At 42.2% G+C, this 23435-nt stretch overlaps 1 protein-coding gene across 2 annotated transcripts; it reads right to left on the bottom strand.

Annotated features, from left to right (window-relative positions):
• Positions 1–1706: 1706 nt before the first annotated feature.
• Positions 1707–15671, bottom strand: si:dkey-70p6.1 (uncharacterized protein LOC570575 homolog). Of its 2 annotated transcripts, none has more exons than XM_017409677.3 (6): positions 14375–15671; positions 12733–12790; positions 12461–12539; positions 9876–10339; positions 5401–5538; positions 1707–3929 (listed from the first exon to the last, which is right to left on the bottom strand). In XM_017409677.3, exons 1-6 carry the CDS (start codon positions 14506–14508, stop codon positions 3387–3389), a joined length of 1416 nt encoding a protein of 471 aa, XP_017265166.1. In that variant the 5' UTR covers positions 14509–15671; the 3' UTR covers positions 1707–3386. The 2 variants fall into 2 exon arrangements, with proteins under 2 accessions (XP_017265166.1, XP_017265167.1); XM_017409678.3 differs by having other exon boundaries at positions 9876–10222.
• Between the last annotated feature and the right edge of the window lie 7764 nt (positions 15672–23435).

Genomic DNA, 23435 nt, shown 5'->3' with positions numbered 1-23435 from the left:
GTTTTATTTAAAATTAAGCTTTTGTTAGAAATGTGTTTCATCTGTGGTTTGAAGATTAATTGTAATACATTAAGTTTTTTTCTTAAGTTTTGGCTTCCATGTAACGAGAGCTTTGAGGAAAAACTTCACATTTGCATAAATTTACCGCAGAATACATTTTTTAATTTTTATTGACCGTTAACAAGCTTTAATAATTTTATCATTTTCTATATAATCCAAATCTCAAAGATTCACTCCAGGATAAAAGAACTGATAACTTTAATATCAGCCATTATTTCCGACTATGGGAGAACATTACTTCTGCACTTTGTGCAGGAATTAGACTGAGCCGAGGTCACTGACCGTCACGTGGTTTCAAAGGTTCCTCACACTCTCAAGACCCCCCCAGACCCCCCTCTGTGTTACACCTTAAGGACTGCAGGGGTCAGTATCGCTCACCTTAAGGTGCCTCCGATGAGGTTTGAAGCATCTTCCTTTGACGAATGTGCTCTTTACATCCCAGAACCCACTCTGACTCACCTGGAGCGCATCTTTAAAAAACACTTGGACGTGAGGTTTAAATTCATGCTCATGCTTCATTCCTTCTCTGATCGGTTTCACTGACCGATCAGATTGTTCGTGTATTTGTGCCCCCTGACTGTGAAAATCTGCGAGATAATATTCTTCATGTCATTTCAGAGTTGCATGACGAGCTGTTTTTTTCTTTTTTTTCCCCCCCGTTGGGCTCCCATCTCCTGATCTTCTGCGTAAAACCCCCTCAGTGGTGGTTCCACGACCCCGTCACAGGGTAATCTGCCTGTTTACGACATTATGCTCGCCGTGATCTCGCCTCTTTGTGTGTCTTTTCCCCGTCACGAGCCCTCAATGGAGCTCAGCGCCTCATTCATGTTATTTATTCAGCCATTCATGCTCCTCGCGGTGAGATTAGCACATCACATGAGCTGCGAGTGTTTGTGTCATCTTCACACCTACGAGGATCTGCTGCTCCTGCCTGTTTGTTTTTGGGCTGCTTCCTCCTCGCCAAGCGGGTGACACTGTGATCACGGATGTCACACGACGCTCGCTGGATTCTCCAAGACAGCAGAAGACTTAACTCGCCCATGTGACTACTGCCTCAAGGTTAACCTGTTACCATGGAGACAGGCCCGCCAATGAAAATTCAGCAGACGGTTACGATGTTGACTGCAAGCTTTTTGTTTTAAGGGGTGACCTATTTTTTCCCCCCACCCCCGTTTCTCCCCCTCCTCCTCCTCCATCCACAGCCACACAGCAGACCCCACTACTCTGGCACATTTGCACGTGCACATTTAGGTTAAAAAGAAGAAGAAAACAGGGAGGCTACTCACAAACAAAGACACTTGTTAAATGAGGTTTTAAGGTTGGGTAAAAGAGAAGCAGCCTCAAAGGAATGTTTCCTTTAAAGGTCTAAAGATAGGAATCTTCTGGCAGCTTTGAACTTGAAAAAACGTCCAGTAAAATTTCGTCCTCCTCAAGAAGCGAGACTATGAGATAAAGCGTTTTGTTTTTAAAGTGCCACTTTATTACAAAAGTATAAACTTGACCGACATTTCATGAATAGTAATCTTGATATAAAACATTACAATCTTTTGCACTTTAGCACTTAATTACACGCTGTTTGAATACAAGACCCTGTAGTCTGAAGAGCAAACACACAACATTAGCTGCCACATTTAACTTAGCAGGGCTTTTTTTTTTTTTTTTTTTTCCCCAACAACACACCGGTAGCTTCATGGCTTTGAAAAAACAACAAACAAGAGTACACGGAAATCTTTTTACATTGCAGCTGTTTTTGCAGTTTGTGTCACAATAGAAGTCATTCCAAAAAGCACAACTGAACATAATAGAAAAAGATAAGATTTCTTGACACTGATGATATATTTATTATTCTTTCTCTTTTTGTCATGTACATACACATTGCATCAACATACAGTATAATCACATTGTTTGCTGGGGGGGTATTTGGTTGAGTGAAGTTGCTGTTTGGATGTAATTTCGGTGCGTTCTCCTCGGGGCGATGCCTCCGCTCGCTTCACTTTTTTTGTCATTTCTGCGATTCCTTTACCACTGATAACAGAGAGTGTTCGTCGATGGGCTGATGATGGGATATGACGGTTGCTAACACACATCAGTTCTACTGTAGCTTTCCACGCTGCACTAAACCCGAGCAGATTCATACGACCACGAGGCTAAGTAGATGAACAATCCACAAATATGAGTGAGCAGACAGGAGGGGGGAGTTTGAGTGGACTGGATCCACGTTTAGTACTCGAACAGTTCACTTGGATTCATTTTGTACTGTGTGTGTGTGTGTGTGTGTGTGTCACAGCGGAGAAAACGAATCCTCCTCTCAGTGGTGCCGAGCCCCACCGAGCCACAGATATCCCTAATCAAACTGGCTTTGAGCTCTACAGAGAAACAAAGCAACACACTAAAAAGAAAAAAGTAAACAACCAACGACAGAAGAAAAGAAAAGAACATTCATATAGAGAAACCACATGACAGCGCTGGATTTTTGTTTGCTTTTCTTTTTTTTTCCCCTTTTTTTTTTTTTTTGGATTTTTTTTCTTTAGGCATGCAACTTGTAGCAGGCAAAGTGCAGAAACAGGATCGACAAAGTAAAACACTTCATTTACAGACAGCAGTGGAGAAGACAGCGTTCAGTCCATGTCGAGGGAGACCAAACCGAATGGAGGGAAGTATCTGAGCGCATTTGTTCGAAAATGGTCTGAATCCCAAGAAGCTTTTCAGGAGGAATGCAAAATGTGTGCAGTTTTTGTCGTAATACTATCGTAATTCTTTTTCGTGGTCCCTGAGCTTTCAAGTGGTTTTGATTAGGAATTCATTCATTTGTATCGTTTAAATTCTGTCCTGAATCACATCTGGTCGAATGCAGGGAAGGCCTGTTCACCACAAACTAAGTGCTACTAAAATATCTGACACAACGCTGTGCCTTTTCTTTAATTACAGGTCCGCTTTGGACCAAATATAGGATTATTTTTACCCGCTAGAATTGTGGAAGAATTTAGGCTTTTAACTTTATTGTGCTTTGCACATAAGAATGAGAGAAACTGAAGTGCTACTGTTACCTACAGATTGCTCTGCAATGGTTTTGTGCTCATTTATTATTCACTACCTTTGGATTCCTTTAAGGTTTATAGATAGGACTTTGTATTCAGCCCAGGTCATAAAGGATCAACATTACTACCCCAAGGCCTCTGGAGCCTGTGAAAGGCTTGATGTTATGACTTGAATGTAAACAGTATGTGTGGGAGAGCATGACAGGGGCCCAGCAGTCACTCCGTGCGGTGTTAGCTCAGCTCCTTGTGTTGGAAGGAAAAGGTGGGGGTCACAGTGCAGCCGCCGCCTCAGAGCCCTGTTACGTACATCTCCATGCCATCGTTAAAGGTAAAGATGGTGGTGGTGCTGGAGGTGGCGGAGCCCTGCTTCAGGTCGCCGATGCTCTCGTACAGGTTCTCCCCCGGCAGCAGCAGGGCTTTGGCAGGCAGGTGTTGTAACTTGGGGGTCTGCTGCGTTGGCGGCGGCGGGGGAGGATGCTGCTGCTGCAAGGGCTGCTGGGCTTTTTTCCTCCTCGGCCGCAACGTGGCACACGTGTTGGGGAGCCTCTCTCGCTTCCAGCCGCCGCCGCCGCCCTCCACGTTCTCATAGGCCGGGTCACACTCCTCCGTGCCGATGGACTCGTAGCAGTGGTCATCCAGGGACCCGCCAACTGCTTTGCCCTCCTGCGGGGCCCACGTCTGGGGTTTGACCACCACGCTGAAACCCCCGTCTCGGTCTCGGTCCCGATCACCTCGACCCAAGGTCCGAAAGCCAAGATTAGCCGGGGGAGAGCCCGGCATCGCTCTCTTCTTCTTTCCAGGTTTGCACACTTTAGAGTACATCTCGGCAACCTGCAATCACAGCACAAGTTCAAAGGTCATAAAAGAGGCTTTAAAGGATTCGTTCCTGTAAATGACATGAATTAAACCAGCTTTTGTCATGGAGGCAGAGCTAACAGCTTCTTAGCTTGGCTCAGACTCAACATTTCTCTTGGCACAAAAAAAGAGGTTTAAAATCTTTAGGCTATTTGTGTTTTCTTGTTCCGACCATCAAATTCTAAAAGTTAATCAACCTTTTTCACTCTTCTGCATTTTTTTTTACCAGAATTCGATGACGACCATTAGCAAAACGGTCATTTTGTTTCCTTCATGTTTGCAGAACATGAAAGAACAAATAGAAGATGAACTAAGACACAACTTAAAATTTAAACATTTATTTCAGTATTTGAATCTACACACCTACTTTACTTGTATTCAGTGCGTATTCACAGTGAATATGTCTCATGGGGACAAATTTAAGCATTTAAATAACTTCTATGTTTAAATTATCCTGTAAAGGTTGTGGCCTGTGGAAAGGCCAAGTGATGCAAATTTTGATTGTTAACACACCGTCTGACTCCTCAAACTGTCTGCTGTGAATATTCTGCAGAAATGACTTCTTCTTATCATCACTCTGAAAAAACGAATAATAACTGAGCGACAGGACACCATAAGGAGTGAAAGTTAACAGGAACACTGGAGACCGCTGCTCCCAGGATTACTTTACAGGTGAATCAAAACATCTGTTTGGGTATGAAGAAGAGGTATTAGATAAAGGCTGGCTGCTGGATGTTTCATGATGATCCCAGTTAGAGCTGCAAGGCAAAATAACGTTATGAAGCAATAAAAGTTGGCTGGTTACTGCAGGTGTTGCTGGAGACCTCAAACAACAGAGAAACTTGGATTACAAATCAGAAAAAAGTTAAAATGTTATCTGAAAAATGACGCCAGAAGCCAAAAAATAAAGCTATAAATGGACTTAATGCATTTTGAAAAGAAACCTGTGAACTCAGTAGGTTTAAAACACACAGCTTCATTACAATTAGTACAAAGTTTACTTGTTAAACAATGTGCAGGAACAAAAAAAAAGGTTTGGTCTCATTTGTACATTGAAAACTAAAATAAAAAAAAATCAGGTCATCTGTATTTTAATTCTAAATACATTTTCACCAAGGATTACTAAATATTTGCTTGCATTTTTAGATCGTGATATCAGAAAAGTTTTACATTTTTGCTCTCTGCTTTGATTGGACATAGAAATGGGCAAAGAAAAAAGCTGAATTTTGGTATTTTTCCTGTGCAGATGAATATTTTTTTTAGTTTATCTGAAAAATGTTTAGGAAGAAATACATAACATTCAAGATTTATTGCAAAATCTGAGATTTTTAAAGCTTGACTCTGTTTGGTAAAGTTTTGTTGACGAGCTCAGTCAAGCACAGACATGATTTTTGTTAACTTTTCTGTGAAATGACAAACAGTTTGATGAGTACGAGTCTTCACTCACCGCCGCTGCAGACGGCTGTATGTTCTCCACTGTATGAGCGCCCAGGGGGCCCAGAGCTTTATTTTGGAGCATGAGCATGTCATCGTCCTCTGGAGGTTTCCAGATGTACTGCTCTCCATTGCCCATAAACATCACTTCCTGTCAACAGAACGACGGCGCACATTAGGAACAGAGTTGGTCACGTGTTTGCGCGTGCTGCTGCACAAACAAGGAAACATCTTTGAATACAAAAACCGCCTTTTCGAACTGCCTTAACAGCACTCGTGAATAACAAATGACCCTCTTTTAAGAAGAGAGCTGTAGTGTTGGAAACATGCCGGATGGATTTCATACAGCATTGAGCAGATTTTCCCTGAAAGGTGGAGCCTGTGATGAAGCAGGTGCTTTAGTTGTGGATGACTCAATTTCAGCACGTTGCATCATCCAGACGGAAATCAGTGGTGTGCAGACCTGTGAGCAAACTGCGTGCACATGTAAGCCGCTGAACTGTGCGTGGAAATGAACTCGGGTCACAGCAGATAGCGCGACCCCGCTGACCTCATACGGGGCAGCAAATGGTGTCCCACTGTCACCCGGAGGGGAGCAGAGGGCCGTACATCTACAGCAGAAACCAGACAGTCGACTTACACTCCTGCTGCTGCGAGCATATGGAGGAGGTGACACTGCTGAGAGCAGAAATACCCCACCATTGCCAAGAACTCCTGTACTATTACTGCCCGCACTTCAAAGAGGACCTGCCAGCGTATCAGAGCATCGTGCGAGAGACAGCCGAGCGCAGCGGAAACTGCAACACTGGCACAGTTACAGCCGTACAGATCCTCTGCAGCGTCAACGGGAAATCTGACAGAAATGCTCCTGATCATGACGCCTCAGCCACAAACAAAACCTGGAGCTGATAAAGAACAGTATCATAAAATATTTACAGCTCTGACATTTGTCACACATATCAGAACAGACTGGCGGTCTGTCCCACCAGTCCTTCTCATGTGTGTCTGCAGGACTGATGGAAACAAGGCATCAGCTCAGTCCGTCTTTACTTTGAATGAGCTCATCTAAAAAACACCAATAACCCACTTCAAGGGGTAGTTTAGATCTTGTGAAGTGGGCTTTCGTAGAAAGATTTTGAACATACAATATCTTACTTGTTGTGCAAAGTATATTTCTGACCACATTCTCACGCTAACAGCTCGTCTGAGTGAAACCAGAACAAAAATGGACAACCCTTTCCATTTCACATTACACAGGTATTTACATGAAATGCATGAATTTGTTGTAAGTGCAATAAGCAGCAGCAGCAAGCTGTAGCACTTCCTGAGCAGTCTCAAGCATTTTCTGCAGGAATATTATGATATTTCTGCCAGAATAAATGTGTAAAATCTGATAGATATGTAAAGGTTTATAAAACAGCAGAATGGCTTATAATGAAACTTTTGAGATTGGAGATGTTTTCAGATGGCAGCATTCCATTCTGGTCTTGGTCCAACTAAAACTAGTTGTTAGCTCAGCACTTTGGTTAAAATTAAACTTATTTCTCCAAACTGAGGTCGTTCAAAGAGCTATCTACAACAGGTGAGATACAAATCTATTCCACAGAAGCCCCCATCAAAAATGTGAACTGTCACCTTTAACGGGGAACTTCCTTTTCTTGTTCTATGGTTATTTTTTTCACATGTTTCAGCTGATGAAACCAACCAATGTTTTATGCATTTCTTTGTGTCTGTAAGCTCTAAACCTAAACACGGCCGGTGTATGTCAGTGAAAAGAAGATCATGGTGAAGAGAATCCCCCTGCGTTAAAGCCAGAGATCAGGGGGAGGACAAAACTTCTGCAGCATCTAAAGAGCAGGAGGCACAACCACCTTAATCATTAAAAAAATCTGTCATTCATGGGTTTAACAGAAACTATTCTTGACTAAAAGGTGGATGAGAGCCTGCTGGGAGTTTGCCAAAGGGCATCCAAATGACTTTCAGATCCCGAGAAGCAAAATCCTCTGATATGATGCAACTAAACCCTTTTTCAGCCAAAATTCCCAACTGTGTGAGTGAGGAAGGAAATAAGCAGTATACCCCATTATTGAGAGTATTTACTATATTTATTTACTATACTCTCAATAATATAAAATATATACTATAATCAGTAATGATGATGGAACCATCACCATAGTGTTGAGCTGCAGTAATCCTGAGCTGCAGGACCTTCAGATTTTAAGGAAACCTTTTGTGTTTAAGATCTCAGGATGGCACAAACGTTTACTTTTTAATTTTAAAAAAAGTGCCTGAAAACAGTTGAGCATCTCTTCAGAAACCTGATCATCTCTGTGCACTGATGTTGTCTTTTTAAATGTAAAACTGTAAATGAACACCTGTAAGAAAGTTAATCCAAGTTTGGGAGATTATTCCCGAGAAGACTTGAGACTATAAGTGCTGCCAAAGATTTTAACGGAGTCTTTGGCAGTTATTTGTTGTGCTGCATTTAGACTAAGGCATAAAAATGAAGTGTTTGGAGAGTGTGAAACATTACAAAACCGATTTAAAATGGATGCACTGCACCAGCATCACATGCTTTATTTGTGAACTTTGGGAAACATTGGCAAAGAATTAGAGAGTAAGATTCCCGCCCGTGTCTGTGAGCTGCAGCTTTGAAAAGATTGGCTCAGTTTACAGAGTGGAAACAACAGAAACAAGGGAAATAAAGAAAGGCTTGAGCAAAAATGCTCCATCTGCACCAAGCGTAAACTAATTCTTTGTGTTTTCATAGAAACATTTGTTAAACTCGGGCATCTGTTTCTTTCTGACTGCTCAGGTGTTGTGCTAAGCCGGGGCTATTCAACTTCAGCTGCATGTGGGCCTGATAAAACCTTTTCATCAAGCACAGCTTCATTAAGGACAGCGAGCATTCAGCCTCAGCTTTAGAAAAAAGCAGTTTTTGTTTGTATAATGTGTGAGCTGCTTGCAGGGATGCCATCACAGACTTGGTGAAAGGATGCGAGCAGCTCTGTATTTTACCTTCCCGTTCTTGTGATTCTTCTGGAAAACTTGCACAAAAACAGGATTGATTTGACTTGTATTGTGTTTTCCGACTGTATCCTTCAATCACAGCGTGCTTTAATTAAACACTGGTGGCTGTTGGCTAAGTGAACAAAAACACTTTTAAGTTGATTTGCTTCGAAACGGACAAATTTCTAAACCTACTTTCCATCTTTTTTGCTTTGAAAGAGACATCTTGACCCCCGTGGTGAGCTTGACTAACGCCACTTTTCCTGTTGACCTCTGCACTGCAGCTCTGCTGCGTTTTGCAGGTTAGATGGATGCATCAATCAGACAACTACTTCCAAGTATTTACCCAGCCCACACCCCCTCATTTCACACTTCACTATGTTGTTATGGTTTACCAAACACTGTCTGGCAGGAGCGGACGTCTACGCGCTTAATATGGCATTCAAGGTATGGAATTAGCTCTGATATATTTGGCATATTTTTAGCTATTTACTCAGACAGATAAGTTTGGGACTCTTGCAGATTTGTGGGGCCGTATCTGGCCCGCGGGTCTCTTAATGATTTCTGGGTGGAGTTTACATGCTCTCCCTGTGCTCATGTGGGTTTCCTCCGGTCTTCTCCCACAAACCAAAAACATGCATGTTAGGTTCATTGGTAACTCTTAAATTGGTCCTAGGTGTAAATGGTTGATTGTCTCTATGTGTCCCTGTGATGGACTTGCGACCTGTCCAGGGTGTCCTCCGTCTCTCGCACAGTGACTGCTGGGGATGGACACCATCTCCCAGCTTCTCAGAAAGGGGAAGCAAGTAAAGAAAATGGATGGATAGCATTAGCTTCAGGTGGAAACAGCTAATATTTTTGCTTTTAAGCTGTAGAAATGGTTACATCCTCACCTTGAACTTTGGCTTGTCACCTTTGTGTTCAGGAAAATACGATCATTCTAATCTAAAACCTTCAACAAACCCATCAGACATTTAAATAGATTAACACATTTTGTGCTTCAACTAGATCTTACCAAATGTTAGGTTTGATTATTTTATTAATACGCTAATCTGAGCCTCATCTGTGAATTAACAGATGAGGATCAGCTGGATTTCATGACAACGAATTATAGCTGAGCTTTAGCTGTTAGCTGAATAAAACAAACAGCTATTTTGACCCAAACTACGAAGATGGTTGGAGTTTTAAATTTACTTTGCCTATCTGCAGGAATATCAATTTAAATTGAGAGAATCTGTAATTAATAGGAGTTTGTAAGTTTCCTTAAAAGCTACAGTTATTGGTGTTTTTATGAAAATGCAGAGAAATGGACTCACAGTGAACCCCACCATTTATAGAGTTGATATGTGATCAACTTGGTGCTAGAGCCAATTCCTAGGGCACGTTTTTCAATAAGAAGTTGAAGATCTTTGATCAAAGCTCAGCTGCCAGTCCAAACAGAAGAATACTTGAGACTACAACACATTTAGTTGCACCAACCTTTGGGAATGATGGGACATTAAAGGCCTCAATGTTTCTACGAGGCAGCTTTGTGCTGTGGGGGTGTGGCGGAGGAGGGGCTGGATGTGAAGGTGGGGCGTGTCGGGGAGGCGGAGCCGGCGGCTCTGCCATGTCTGTCCCGCTGTCCCTCTTCTGAGGCGCCTTGTCCGCCTTCTTCAGCTTCCTGACGCAGGCGTACTCTGCCATCTCCGGAGGATGGGGCGCAGACATGACCTGGGCCTCTGGTTCAGGCAGTCCTTCTTCCACGTCCCCATCTGGGTCCGGAGGCGCCGGGGTGTTGGCAGGTACAGCCGGAGGGGCCGGAGTGTCCGTCTGCCCGGCCCTGCCTACCATGGCGTAGAGGGCATCATCAGTACGTGTGGCGGAGGAGCGCTGGCCCACTTCAGAGTAAGTGTGCTCGCTGTCCTCTCCAGTCCCAGAGGGGATCTGGGGAAGCTGCCTGCCTTGAGAACGAAGGTCAGAGTTAGACCGGCAGCTGGGCAGCAGCAGAATGTCCATGCTGGCTGGACGTTTCTGTTGAGATGCTGTCCTACTGCCTGTACAGACGATACCCTCCATAAAACAGAACTCACATCGTTTAAAGTATTATCTCACTGGGCTGCGACTGGGGGAGACTAGTTGACGAACTGCATTCGTGAAGGAAGTCTCCAAAATGTCTCCAACCATTTGCAGGGATGCTCAGTTTCCTTGGGCTTGAAAGAGGCTCACAGTCTAGTCGAGTCGAGTTGTTGCAGGTGTCTTAGACTCATCTTGAATCCTTCTCGGTTTCATTTCCATATATTCTAGAGCTGTATTTTGACGGCAGGGACACCACTAAGGTGAATTTGCTCGCTCCTCCCTGGTCAGACAGGCAAATATGCATTATCTGTCTGCTAGATTAAAAAACGCTTTCAAAAACCGGATGAATTTTATTGAAGCTATCAAAAAGTAATCACTGGATAAACATTACAACTGATTAACCTTTGGAGGTAAACTCATTTAAAATGGCCGCCACAGCTAACTGACCTTAGCAAACACAAAATGGCTACAACTCTGTCATTTTGTTTAAAACTTTAGTATGAAATCAGAGGGCAGTATGCATTCTTTCAATATTGCTAATTTCAATTATGAAATCTATCTATCTATCTATCTATCTATCTATCTATCTATCTATCTATCTATCTATCTATCTATCTATCTATCTATCTATCTATCTATCTATCTATCTATCGATCTATCTATCATGAATTTGAGTTTAGGAGAGAAGAAGACGAGCATCAGTGAGTTGAGTAGTAGCTGTGCGGATCTCAGTTTGTAATATTAGATTAGGCCTTTATCAAAAAGTTATTTCCTAACCCCCAGATTGCAGTATTTTTCAAATGGCCTATATATGATAACATCATAAAACTGCTGAATTTCTGTTTATAGCTTTTGGTTTTGCCACCCCAAGGCTAACAGTGGCCCTCATCTGGTCCTCCTCTTTGAAAACTTTCTGGAGGCGCCCCTGCTCCCATGACAGAAAACATTTGAGACCACAGCCCTGAATGTCCATGTCTAAAAACCATACCAATGATAAATAAGATTGAACAAAAAGAACTGGTCCAAATGTGCCTGTCTTAATTTGAAAAGTGTATTCCGGTGGATTATCGTAAACGTGGGGGTGGCTGTCAAGGTGGGTATAATGTGCACGGACTAAAATGTAGTTTTGCAAGCTGTGCACACAAAAATAGCAGCTTGCTCTTCGCTTGGTCGCAAACACTCAGAATTCAGTGGGACTGCAACAGAAAATCTGCCTGTTTTCTCTTTTATGTCGAGTCACAAACTAGTCTCCATCAGTCGCAGCTCGGTGAGATACCACCCCTCTCCTCCTGTAGTGCATTTGTGCACGTAAACAAAGCTCTCTTCAGTTTACTGAAAATGACAGTAAAGTCGTAATTAACATATTTGTGGATCCAAACTGGCTTCATACCACTGCAGCGGGAGCAGGACAAGTCTGAAGCAGGACATATGTTTATATGTCTTCAAAACCTCCCGGGTTACTGTCACAGTGCCCACAAACACAGCTCCCTGTTGGCTGTCAGCGACGGAGCTCCAGGATTTGTTTTGGCTCCCTTATTAGTTTCTTTGAGAGGCAGAGAGATGCATTTTCATAAATCACGTCTCATCGGCCAAGCAGAATCATGCTAAAATGTAAATGTGATGTGAATTCTGTTTTAGGGTAAATATCTTCTCTAATCTGTCCTCAGGTTTGACCTTGCAGAGAATTTGGGAGGTAATTTAGTGCCAGATCAGATCTCAAAATGTGCAGGGAAGAGTCGAGTGGAAACCTTCAAACTGCAGCGATGTTCATGTTTTCAAATGAAACGGTTTAATAAAAGGTTTTACTCTCTCCAGTTCAAAAAAAGCCAAAAAATCCTCTTTGGTATTGCTAGGATTATTCTGTCATGCAGTAAAAGAAAAACACAAGAGCAGCTTTTACAGCTGCTGTAAATGAATTTTTGGTGGTGCTGGCTTTCCCCTCAAGAACACTCAGGTCCATTTTTACAGAGCTTTAATCAGGATTTATTTGTGAAAGATGCACTCACTTTTGCCATTGCAGTTCATCTTGTTCATCTCGGTGTCTGATTTACTGATGGACCGCAGCTTTGACTGCCTGAGAATACCCTGACAACACACACACACACACACACACACACACACACACACAAACACACACACACACACAGGACCGGTTAAACACTAATTAGGACTGAAAAGGTCTTCTCTGTATCATATTGTACCCTGGTGAATTGAGCTGCTTCAGCTACATTTGCTACAGTGCAAACACAATATGAAGAGTGTGCTGGCTGATACTTACCATATCCATGAGACGATGTTTCCCTCCTTCACCGGGAACATTGTGTGTCTTCGCCTTCCTGTGATAAACACACACCACTCCGTCACACAGGCTGCAAAACTGATGTCTGAGCAAGAGAAAAGCCTCCGTGTATATCTGCAGAGGTGGAAGTAACTACGTACATTAAACCGAGCACTGTTGCACTTGTGGAGTATGGATGAATTCGGCTCAGTTTTTTCTTTTAGAATAAGACGTGTTTGATCGGTTTGCAGACTGAGGCACTCACAGGTTTAATTTGAACAAGTACTTGGTGACAGTGGAGAGAAAAGACTTACATGAACCAAAAAACAGACATTTACATCTACAAATTTAAACAACAGAATGAAGACATTCAGTAGTGGTAACTCCACGTGTTTTGCCAAGAGTTGTAAGAATCATCTTAAAAAGTATAATTTTATCTTATTATAACGACTGAAGTGGGGCACTTTGATTTCATCCGGAGCGGAAAATGAGGCCAGAAATGCAGAATTGGTCGTTAAAGGCAAAATTTACAGTAAAACTCAGAATGTTTGCATTTGTTGCTGTGCATTTGTTGATGATGAAGTTGGGTTTTTCTTGACAGTCTAAGTGATTTTCATGCTTTACAATGAACAGGAGACAGTTTTTTGGTCACAGCAGCGTCTTGTTTGTGTTTTGACAGAAGAAAGGCACAAGTGGAGGGACAGGAGACGAGAGGTCTGCTGCAGGCATCCAGAAATTACAGCATTTAACGCTAAACAATATCTAAACTGTGTCTGTAACTTGACAGAACAACTTAATTGACTTGAGCTGCAAGAAAATGAGACGACCTGAACAATTAAAATCATATCAAAACAGAGGAGGGACGCTAACATTAACTTATTATTTCAGCAAACTCTTCTATATGAAAGCACATCAACAGAAGAGAGACGTGAGTTTATTAAAGACTTTGCAGCTTTATGATTAGAATAAAATATAACATTAAAAAGTTGAGACAGCAATGACGCAGATCAGGTTCAGCAGGACTTAAGGTGAAAAAATAAGTTGTTGTCAAAAGAACAGATACCAGAAAAACTGAGCCAAACACAATTACCAGAGTTTTCCACTATTTTTAATATAATAACTATAAGATTTAGTGTGTATTTTAAGTTCATATGTCAGCCACTTTTGTTTTACAAAAGGAAGGACTGTCTTTGCTCTCACATGAAACCCATCTAAGGAATTTTTTTTTACAAAAAGATAGGAAGTTTTTTGTTTCTAAAATGTCTTACAGGTAGATTTTTAAATACTTGAATGTTAAACTGAAACACCTTTTGCTACATTTTTGGTAAAACTTGTCAAAAATCTTGAATATTTCCCTCTTGAATTGTTGACTTTATATAAATCCAGCATATACTAATACTGCTTTTAGGTGGAAAAAAAGTTTGTTTACATCATAAAACGTGAGTTTTAGAGAATAAAAATAGGGAAAAACATAATTTAGGACAAACTAAACTAAAACTTTATATAAAGGTTTTATATCCTTTGAACTTGTGACTTTGGATTTATTCAACTGCTCACCTAAAAGACTTGAGCATTTATTTCACCATTGGTGTGTTTCCATTAAACCCTCTGGTCGTGCTTGTGTTCAGAGTGTTGCTCTCACCTCTGGCAGCCCACGCAGAGGACCACAATAAGGATGGTGACAACGAAGGCCGAGGCAGCAGCGATAGCGCCCAGCAGCAGGACCTTGCCGTAGGGAGGAGCCGTGAAGTTCAGCCCGTCCTGCATGGAGGCCATGTGGGAGCGCTGCCGCTCACTTGCTCTCTCACACACACACACTCACACCCTCACACTCATGCACGCAGGGAAGGGCCACTGTCTCACTGGGATCTGCGGGCACAGAGCGGTGCTTAATTACAAAACCGTCGAACCTTTAGAGAACATTCAGGAGGAGCGCAAAGCAGCAGAAGCAGCGGTAAAAACATTCACAGCGCAGGAGGCAGAAGCAGTGGTTTGAAAAGATAGACAGTGTGAATTCCCAACCAACGCAGGAGCAGTGAAGTGAACAGACATTATGCCTGCGGCATGTGCTTCTGCTTTAGCTTGTTTGAGGGATTACCGAGCTTTGTGTGTCACAGTTACACAGACAGCAGCAGCACACCTGCTCACAACCACTGATTTTCAGGTTTCTATATAGTCAGTTAAGCTAAAACACAATTATTTACCAACTTTATTCCACTTTTATTCAATTAAGCCAGGAGCAAATGGCACGCTGCACAATTTTCAAGACTCCATTGCTGATCTGTTTGTGACATAGCTGTTATTGCACATGGGTAAACACAAATTTCCCATATTTGAACCACTCTAAAAGACAACAAACAAACGTACCGGAGAGTTACAATGAGTCGGAGCGAAGCTGAACCTGCCAGCAGGCAGAGAAACCCCAAACACTAAAGGAGGCGAGTGTGAAAGCAGAATCAGCACACAGAAACATTTCTCCTTCTTCCCTCCTTGCTGCCTGCCAGACAGTTTCATATTTGGCTCCGTAAAATGTTTGAAATAAACAATAAAAACTAACAGCTATACCAAAAAGACCAAACAAACAGGCCTAATCCCTGTAAAATCACACCATCTGTGTTTTCATGTGTGATAATGTGTGTGTGCGTGTGTGTGTGTGTGTGGTGAGTCTTGTCTATCAGTGACAGCAAAATTGTGATTTGCAAAAAAATATATTTTGTCCAAATTTTGATGAAATATTGCTTTTCTTCCTTTATTTTCATCATATTTTCTGCCTGCGTATTTGTTTACACTTTACTGCAGGAATATTTATAGATGCTTTATTACCAGGTAACGTTTGTTTCTACATCTAACCCCAACCCCCACGACAATATGTTATTATCGCCCACCTTTTGGCAGCAGATGATAATGTTTTTGCTTGTGTTTGTGTGTGTTTGTTCCTCTATCTGTCGAGGTAGCAAAATATTTCTTAATGGATTTTATTGAAACTCTCAAAAAGTAATCATTAGATGTACATATACCCCTGATTAACATCTAAAGTCAACCCTATTTGAGATGGCCACCACAGACCTTTTAAAACCCAAACGAGGCCTTAACTCACTCAGTTTTAAAGATATTATAAAGAGCTATATGAAGCTGAGTCTCAGAACAGCACACTTTTTCCTGGAATACCAGGTCCTTCGCCTGGAACCACGTCTGGTGGCCAAGTCTTGGTTCCTTGGACTTAACAAGGCTTTGCCCAAGGAAAACCACAGGATACAACCTCCACATGAGGCTACAACCTTCAGGGAGAGTGGCTGAGGTCACATTCAGTGTGAGATATCTGGGTGAGGGGGAGTTGGGCTCACCTCCACATTCAGTGTTTTAACCAAACCCCTGGAGAGTGCTCAGACTTTCCTCGTCCTATAGCTTCTGGGATACGGCTGCTCATCAAGTCACCTTGGATCACTCAGAAATGTACCAATAAAGCCAGTTATTTCCTGCTATGATGTACGCTTGCTCAAAAAGTAAGCATCACAGCACCAGGGAGTGACAGCAGTGTCACTGGTTAGGGTGGAAAGCTGCATGCGCCATCCCAACTTCACACCTACTCACTAATTCAACTCTGTGACTACCTCTCTTACCTCTCTTGACAACTCTGAGGCATAACAGTAGCATATTGACTTCAACCCCTCATGTTGCTTTGGTTGTTACATAAATCCCATAAATCAGTTGTCCTGGGTGCAGCTTGAAAGTAGTTTGTGAAAGAAGGTCTACTGGGAGAGGCAACGAGCGGGTGGGGGGAAACTCAAGGGTCCTAGCTGTGAGGCTTGATGTTCGAGATCTCCCTGGTGAACAAGAGGTCGTCTCTCTGTGTCTCCGAGCTGCAGGAGGAAATGTTCTGACTGATGTTTGTGCTCATGCACCAAACAGCAGTTCAGATAATTCAACCTCCGTGGAGGGGTGCCATCTGGGGATTCCATTGTTCTTCTGGGCGACTTTAATGCTCATGTGTGCAGCGACAGAGTTACCTGGAATGGTGTGGTTTGGAGGAACCGCCTCCCTGATCTGAATCTGAGCAGTGTTCTGTCATTGTACAACTCTTCAAGGCCTTCGCTGTCCCTAACAAACACTGTTTGAGCACAGGGTGGTCCATAATTGGACTTGGTACCAGGCCGCTTTGGGTCAAAGGTCAATGATCAGTTTCATGGTTATAACACCAGAACTAGAGCTGTAAGCCACTCAGGTGAAGAGAGGTTCAGAGCTGATGGTGAGCTGGATCTGGTGGCTGGGAACGTCTGGCAGTGGCCCCTGTCTGGGAGACCTACAACTCACCAACAACCCAAAGAGTATTTCCACACATTGTATGGGAACAAACACAACAATATTAAACGTGTTTACTTTAAAAAATAAGACAGATGTTGATTTTAAACATGACACAGTCCTGTTAATTAGTGTCTCTTAGGCGCTGCCACTGTAGTGATGTTGGATTTGTAACTTCTAAACTTGTGCAGCACTGGTGTGCGCAGGACTTTGTGCAGAGTTACAGCATCAAGGTTTGTAATCCATTTCAGCGTTTGGATCGGAGTTGTTTATATTGCTCCTTGGCAGCATGATTCAGCTTTCTTACAGAGAGGGCCATTTTCTGCCTCTGTCTGCTCTTTATTCTGGAGCAGTAGGATCACATAACTTCCTCAGGAATTTACCTGTAAATAACAAGAGCTCTTCTTTTGATTGGCTGGAAAATGGCTGTTAACTCATTATGACTGTCAGTTTGTTACATTGGTGGGTCTTATCCTTTACTTCTCAGAGTGAGAAACAAATGTGACGTCTGGGGACATGAACTGACTACAAGGTGATTCTTTCATAATTGATGAGCTTCAGCAAATATAGCATTGTTAATATTGACCAGGAAATGTATTTGCTAAATGAATTTTGAATGATATTATGCTAATATCTGCCAGTTAGTGCCAACATATTTGAAATATTTAGTAATAAACCTAGCTTTTCAACAAATTAAAGGAGGAATCCATGTTAGTGTGCAGTTCTGACCGAAGCATGAATGTCTCTTACAATTCTTGCTAAGAAATCATCAGATTATAAAGGTACAGATGCTGAAGACCTGAGCTCTCTCTGTCTCTGATAACTTTATCATAATTTTCCCTCTTTTACATAAAAGCCACTAATTCCCCACCTTTCAAAATCCTTCAAGAGTTTCCATCCATCTAGCAAATGTTTACATATTTGTCATAATAAATAAAAAGTATGACCTGTTAGTGTTAAATGAGGAAATATCAGCTGTTAATTTTGTTAATAATCTATTTAATGAATGTTAGCACATATACAGAAATCACATACACTGTAAAAAAAGGTGAAATTTATAGTGAAGCTCCAGCAGTTGTGGCTGCCAACAATTTTCTATAAAAATTCTGATAACAATGTATAATACAGTGTAATATAGTTTTTGGAAACTGTAAATTTCACAGTTAAAAGTGTTCTTTGTTTATGGTAAATAATTTTGAAACAAATACATAAATCTAACTGGAAAAAATCTTTAAACAGAAAGATCCTAAATCTAGAAACAGTCTAACTGTTAAAACATTAGTTTCGTTTAAAACTTTGAATTTAAAGCAATTTAATGGCAGATATTATATAAATCTGTTGCTGCCAGAATAGAGAGTAAAAACTCTGATGATGACGATGATGATGTCAGACACAGTTCGATGAAGATCACAGAATTTACTGTAAATTACTGGCAGAGGACATTTCGTGCACTGCCTCCTAAAACCTGTTCACACTACTCCAGATAGTTTTACAATCAGATATCTTTGTTGCTTTTGTGCTATTTGTCCACAAACAAACAGTGGTTTTGGTAAGAAAGAGATAATTATTTTTTTAAACGCTTCCCAAAATGGAGGTTTTTACAGCCCTGTCTGTTGTGCATTTGTGTAGACAGGAAAAATGGAGCTTTTCAGATATGATGATCCACTAAATGTTGATTGTGTGCTGAAATTATTATTAAGTGAATGGAAACTGTAAACGGTATCCACGAAAAAAAAAAAAGAACTACAATTGTTTGGAGAAAATCTTTAGCCAAGCTAAGAATGTTCTCTTTGGGTACTCTCATGGCACTTCAGTATTTTTATTGGAATTTGTGGAAAGAGAGAAAAATATAAATGGAGAAAGATTATGAGTTTAAAAACAGATCTGAGTTGAGCAGACAGAGCAAAGGCTCAGTAAGCTGCTGTTGTACCTTCGATCCTTGACAAACTTCTTAAAAACTACAGTACATGTAAAAGCTCTACTTGTGTCAAAGAAAGGTTTATATATATATATATATTTGGAGCAGCATGGTGGTTAGCACTGTTGTCTCACAGCAAGAAGGTTTCAGGTTCAAACTGAGGTCTTCTTGAGTGGAGTTCGCATGTTCTCCCTGAGCCTGTGTGGGTTTTCTCCAGGTAACCCAGTTTCCTCCCACAGACTATAAACAGGCCTGTTTATTGGAGACGAAACTGATCTCAGGTGTGTCTTATGTTGTCTTATGTGTCTCTATGTGGTCCAGTGATGGACTGGTATCGTGCCCAGGGCGTACCCCGGCTCCCGCCCGTTGATAGGCACCAGCTCCCCGAGAGGCTGAACAGGATTAAACGAGCACAGAAAATGAGTGCGTTAAAGTAATCGAGTACTTTTGTTGCCAAGGACAAACAAGCAACTGAAGACAGAAAGAACAAAGGAAAACTAAAATAGAAATCCAAAAATAACATCTGTCTACCTCCGAAAAAAGACTAGAACTAGCCTAAATTAGAAAGAAGACTCAAACAGCAGCTGTCCCATATAGGGACACAACGGTCTAATGAAAGACTTGGTGAAGATGGCCACAGCTATACCTACAAAGACTTTAAAGTGTAACTCCTTTCACTTTTGCTGCAGTGGCCCTAAAACACCTTTAGCCCCAACAGATATCTTCCGTGGGTCACCATTCAGCTCCTTGTTGTTGTCCAAGTATGGTCATCTAAAGCTAGAGAAAAGCCAGGATTACGACTTTAAAACAACAGTTTATACACCAAAGGAAGACATTTGTGACAGGCTGCATGGGAATTTGAACGCCCAGTTCAACATTTCTTGTGGTTTATTCAGCCTGGACCAAAGTAATAGACTGACAACACTCGTGACTTACATCTAAATCCCAGCTGTTGCCTTTTAAGAATAACATAAATTAGCCAAGGACTCCTTTCCTCTTAAACAGCTGGAGTATTATTATCAACATAAAGAGATTTGTTAGTGGGGCTTAAACTAATAAAATGTGTGGCATTCAAAGAACTCAGTAAAGGCATGAACATCACAGAGCTCGGAATAACTAGCCTCTTTTCATGCAGAGGTTCCTGCGGATGTTTCTTCTTTTTTAAAGCCAACTCCCCAGAACATTCATTTAATTCACCGAAAACCGATTTTCTGTTAAATCAAACACAATAAAGACACGGCACAAGTTGAGCCTACTCCCGACTGTAGAGGTTTTGCAGACTTTTTGGGGGTAATTTGCATTTCTCTCGGTAGACATCCAGACATGAACCCAACTGTTCTCAGCGTGAGATCTAATTTGCACCAGATATCACATACAGCGATTCTGTTTGTGGCTCTTTGCTCACGTTTTTAAAAAGGATTCGAGGTATCCCAACCAGTGGGACAGCTTTGTTTCTTAATTCAAACCATTTCGAGTATTATTATTATTAGTATGATCCATGAATGGGTCACATCTCAGTAGTGCATGTCCAAACAATATAATTGCTTCTCTGAGTTTATGTCACAGGGAAAATATATCAACGGTGAGCATGTTTCCCTAGCTTGTCTATCAAATGTGTTTTACCAGCAGTGGCTGTCTGGGAACAGCTTTAAATGCCACTAAAACATCCAGAGAGTTCTTTATCCAACCAAAGCACTTCCTGAGTGAGAAGTCTGGAATATCAGGTTGGATTTAAAGCACGATCTGCATGTATTCACAGCTGCAACAGTGTCAGGATAATTGTCTCGGTGCTCATTTGACAACAGAGCTGAGCAGCAAAGACAGAGAGGATAATGAGAGAGAAGAAAGGGGAAAGGTGTAGGTGTGGAGGGAAAGAAAGAAGAGAGGCGGAAGGAAGACATGCGTGGGAGGTGTTTGAAGATGCCGAAGGAAGATGATAATGTATCGTCACATTTCACCACAGAGGTTTCCTTTCCTTTCCTTGTCTTTCCCCACTCCTCGGTCATTACTCTCCCGTGTCTCCCCTCCTGCTTCTGCCTGCGGTGTTTAGCCACAGTGACGCCTCAGCACTGCAGTCTAATCTCTGGTCACAGAGCTTTTTGATCTCAGCTAACCAATTGGGTGGAGCGGTAACAACAAGGGGAAGAAATAGCCCTCAAACCAGCTGCGTTTCTGCTAAACAAAGCCCCCACTCCTTCGGCTACAAAACGTGTGACCCTTGTGTGCTTGGCACGAGCCGCCTGGGCTCACCCAGGTGCCTGCAGGTTCAGATTTATGAGGCGTTACACTGAAGAAACTGGAGCATCTCTGATCACTGTGGTCAACCTTAAAACTTCATGCTCCACTTATTTTATGACACTATGGATGAAAGCATCAAAGGGGTCTTTTGAACGTGTTTTTCCCAGTACAAATAAGGCAACATTCAGGGTTCTCTTTCTTCTTCCTATATCTTCATCTCCTCAAACATCAGTGAACAAAACAAGGAGAAAGAGCTGCACAGACTTCAACCGGAGGCCGATAAATCTTGGAAACCAGTTGAAAATACCTGCCACAGTTCCGCCTCTCATCAAGTCTTATCAAGTCTTATCAGCGCAGTGAATGGCTTTAAATCCCTGACTATTCCTTGGTGAAATCATTTTAACCTTCCTGAAGCTCTCATAACTGAAGAGAGGAAGAGAAGCCCTTGTAACTTTGGGTCAATTTGACCCAAAGGCCACAGGAGGGTCAAAGCAAGCCAGCAAAAGTCCAACTGTCCGTCTTGTTTATAGTCATTTTAAAATGAAATCTTCTGGATTTTTAGGGTTGTTGGACACGACAAAACATCACAATAAGCCATGATGGAGATTTGGTGGTTCTCTGTTGCTTCATGGCCTAAAATATTAATCATGGAAGTAGCTGTTAGCTCCAGGTCACCTGTTGGCTGAAAACAAATCTCACATTTGGACAGGTGTTAGATCGCATTTAAAGACTGAGAATTCCCCTCCTTTAGTGAACTCTTTGGGTTTATTTGGAAATCAAGCATTTCAGGTGTAATCCTCAATAAAAAAATTGCGCTTTGAGGAGCATGGTTCACCCTTTTCCAGTGGGTCGGAGTTTATTTTCTAGGAAACATGCGCTGCATCTACATGTGTTTTCATTATTAATCTATCTGGAGCTCCTTTCAAACAGCCAACAGTGGCCTCTCTGCCAATCTGCTCAGGTTCTGATAAACCACCTGGGAGTTCATGTGGAGCGAAATCCTCACCCTCTGTGTGACACAAATAACGCCAACGTGTGTGTGTGTGTTTGGGGGAGGGAGGGAGAAAGATGGGGGGAGAGAGCGAGAGCGAGAGAGAGAGAGAGAGGAGACTGCTATTGTGTGAGAATGTGAATTAGGTCAAATGTTTGCTTGCAACAACGATTAACCATGCTCCTGTGAGGAAGACGCCCGCGTGGAAGAGGCTCCATGTTTATTTGGGCAGCTCACAGAAACGCCGTCTGACAAAAAGGAGCGCATAAAAACCAAAAACCACAGAGCAGATATAACATCTGGTGATCACATGAGTCGCTTCCTTTTCAGAGTGATGGTGTGGCCCTGGAAACAAGAACGAATGACACGCTGAGATCAGCATCAGCATCATTTTCTTCACATTTATATGTAAGACTGAAAACAATCCTTCAGCAAAGGCGTGTGTGTGTGTGTGTGTGTGTAGAGAGAGGCTCATGATGGTAACCACTCAGCAGGCATCAATCACACGCAGGGTGACGGTTCGGCTGTTGGCTGCACCTCAAACTGCAGCAAGGCAGCAGACAACAGGTTAGGAAGCAGGACTCGCATCAGCCCAACAACTCATACATACGACAGGAGCTATAGGCGGTGACAGAAAATAAAGAGAGAGAGGGGGAGAGAAAAAACCCCAATCCAGGCTGATGCAGTGGTGTTTTTCTCAGGGTTTGGTTCCACTGTGACCCTGCCTCCTGTTTGTTTGTTTTTTTTCTCCTCTAATCATCAACGCATTTCCGATTCATTTCCAGATGAAAGTGAGGATGTTGTGTCCCTGAGGTCAGCTGGCAACTCACGCGACAAAACCAGTTCTCCCACCACCAAACCCCACACCCCCTATTTATCACAGAGGCTGAGGAGAAGGCGGGGAGGGAGGGGGGTGTTAAAGGAATGATCCTATGATCTTTACGCTTCACATTCACACACAGACAGGTGAGCTGAGGCTTTCCTCTCACTGAAATATGATAAAGTTCTCTGATGGTATAACGGATTTGCATCTCCGCCAAAAAAAAAAAATAAAGGCGATGCAGTGATGCTGAGGTGGGTGCGCACGTGTGTGCGCGCGTATGTGTGTGTGTGCGCGCGTGTGTTAAATACATGACCAGAGCAAATGGAGAAAAGGCAGGGTGAGCACAAAGAGACATACAGGATCATCTTCAGGATAAATAAAAGATGCTGTGTGCGCTCTTATCGAGATGAATCTAAATGAATGACACCCCCCCC

This window comes from Kryptolebias marmoratus, linkage group LG8 (assembly GCF_001649575.2).
Source record: "Kryptolebias marmoratus isolate JLee-2015 linkage group LG8, ASM164957v2, whole genome shotgun sequence".
Taxonomy (NCBI): domain Eukaryota; kingdom Metazoa; phylum Chordata; class Actinopteri; order Cyprinodontiformes; family Rivulidae; genus Kryptolebias; species Kryptolebias marmoratus.
This window is presented reverse-complemented; position numbering and strand designations above follow the sequence as displayed.

Bases quoted from the DNA above. Each gene is read 5' to 3' on its own strand.
- si:dkey-70p6.1 (XM_017409677.3), bottom strand. From the start codon at position 14,508: ATGGCCTCCATGCAGGACGGGCTGAACTTCACGGCTCCTCCCTACGGC. The intron at 12,791-14,374 runs GTGAGAGCAACA...TGTTTATCACAG, and splicing joins CTCTGCGTGGGCTGCCAGAG to GAAGGCGAAGACACACAATG. The intron at 10,340-12,460 runs GTGAGTGCATCT...TTCGTTCTCAAG, and splicing joins GATGAACTGCAATGGCAAAA to GCAGGCAGCTTCCCCAGATC.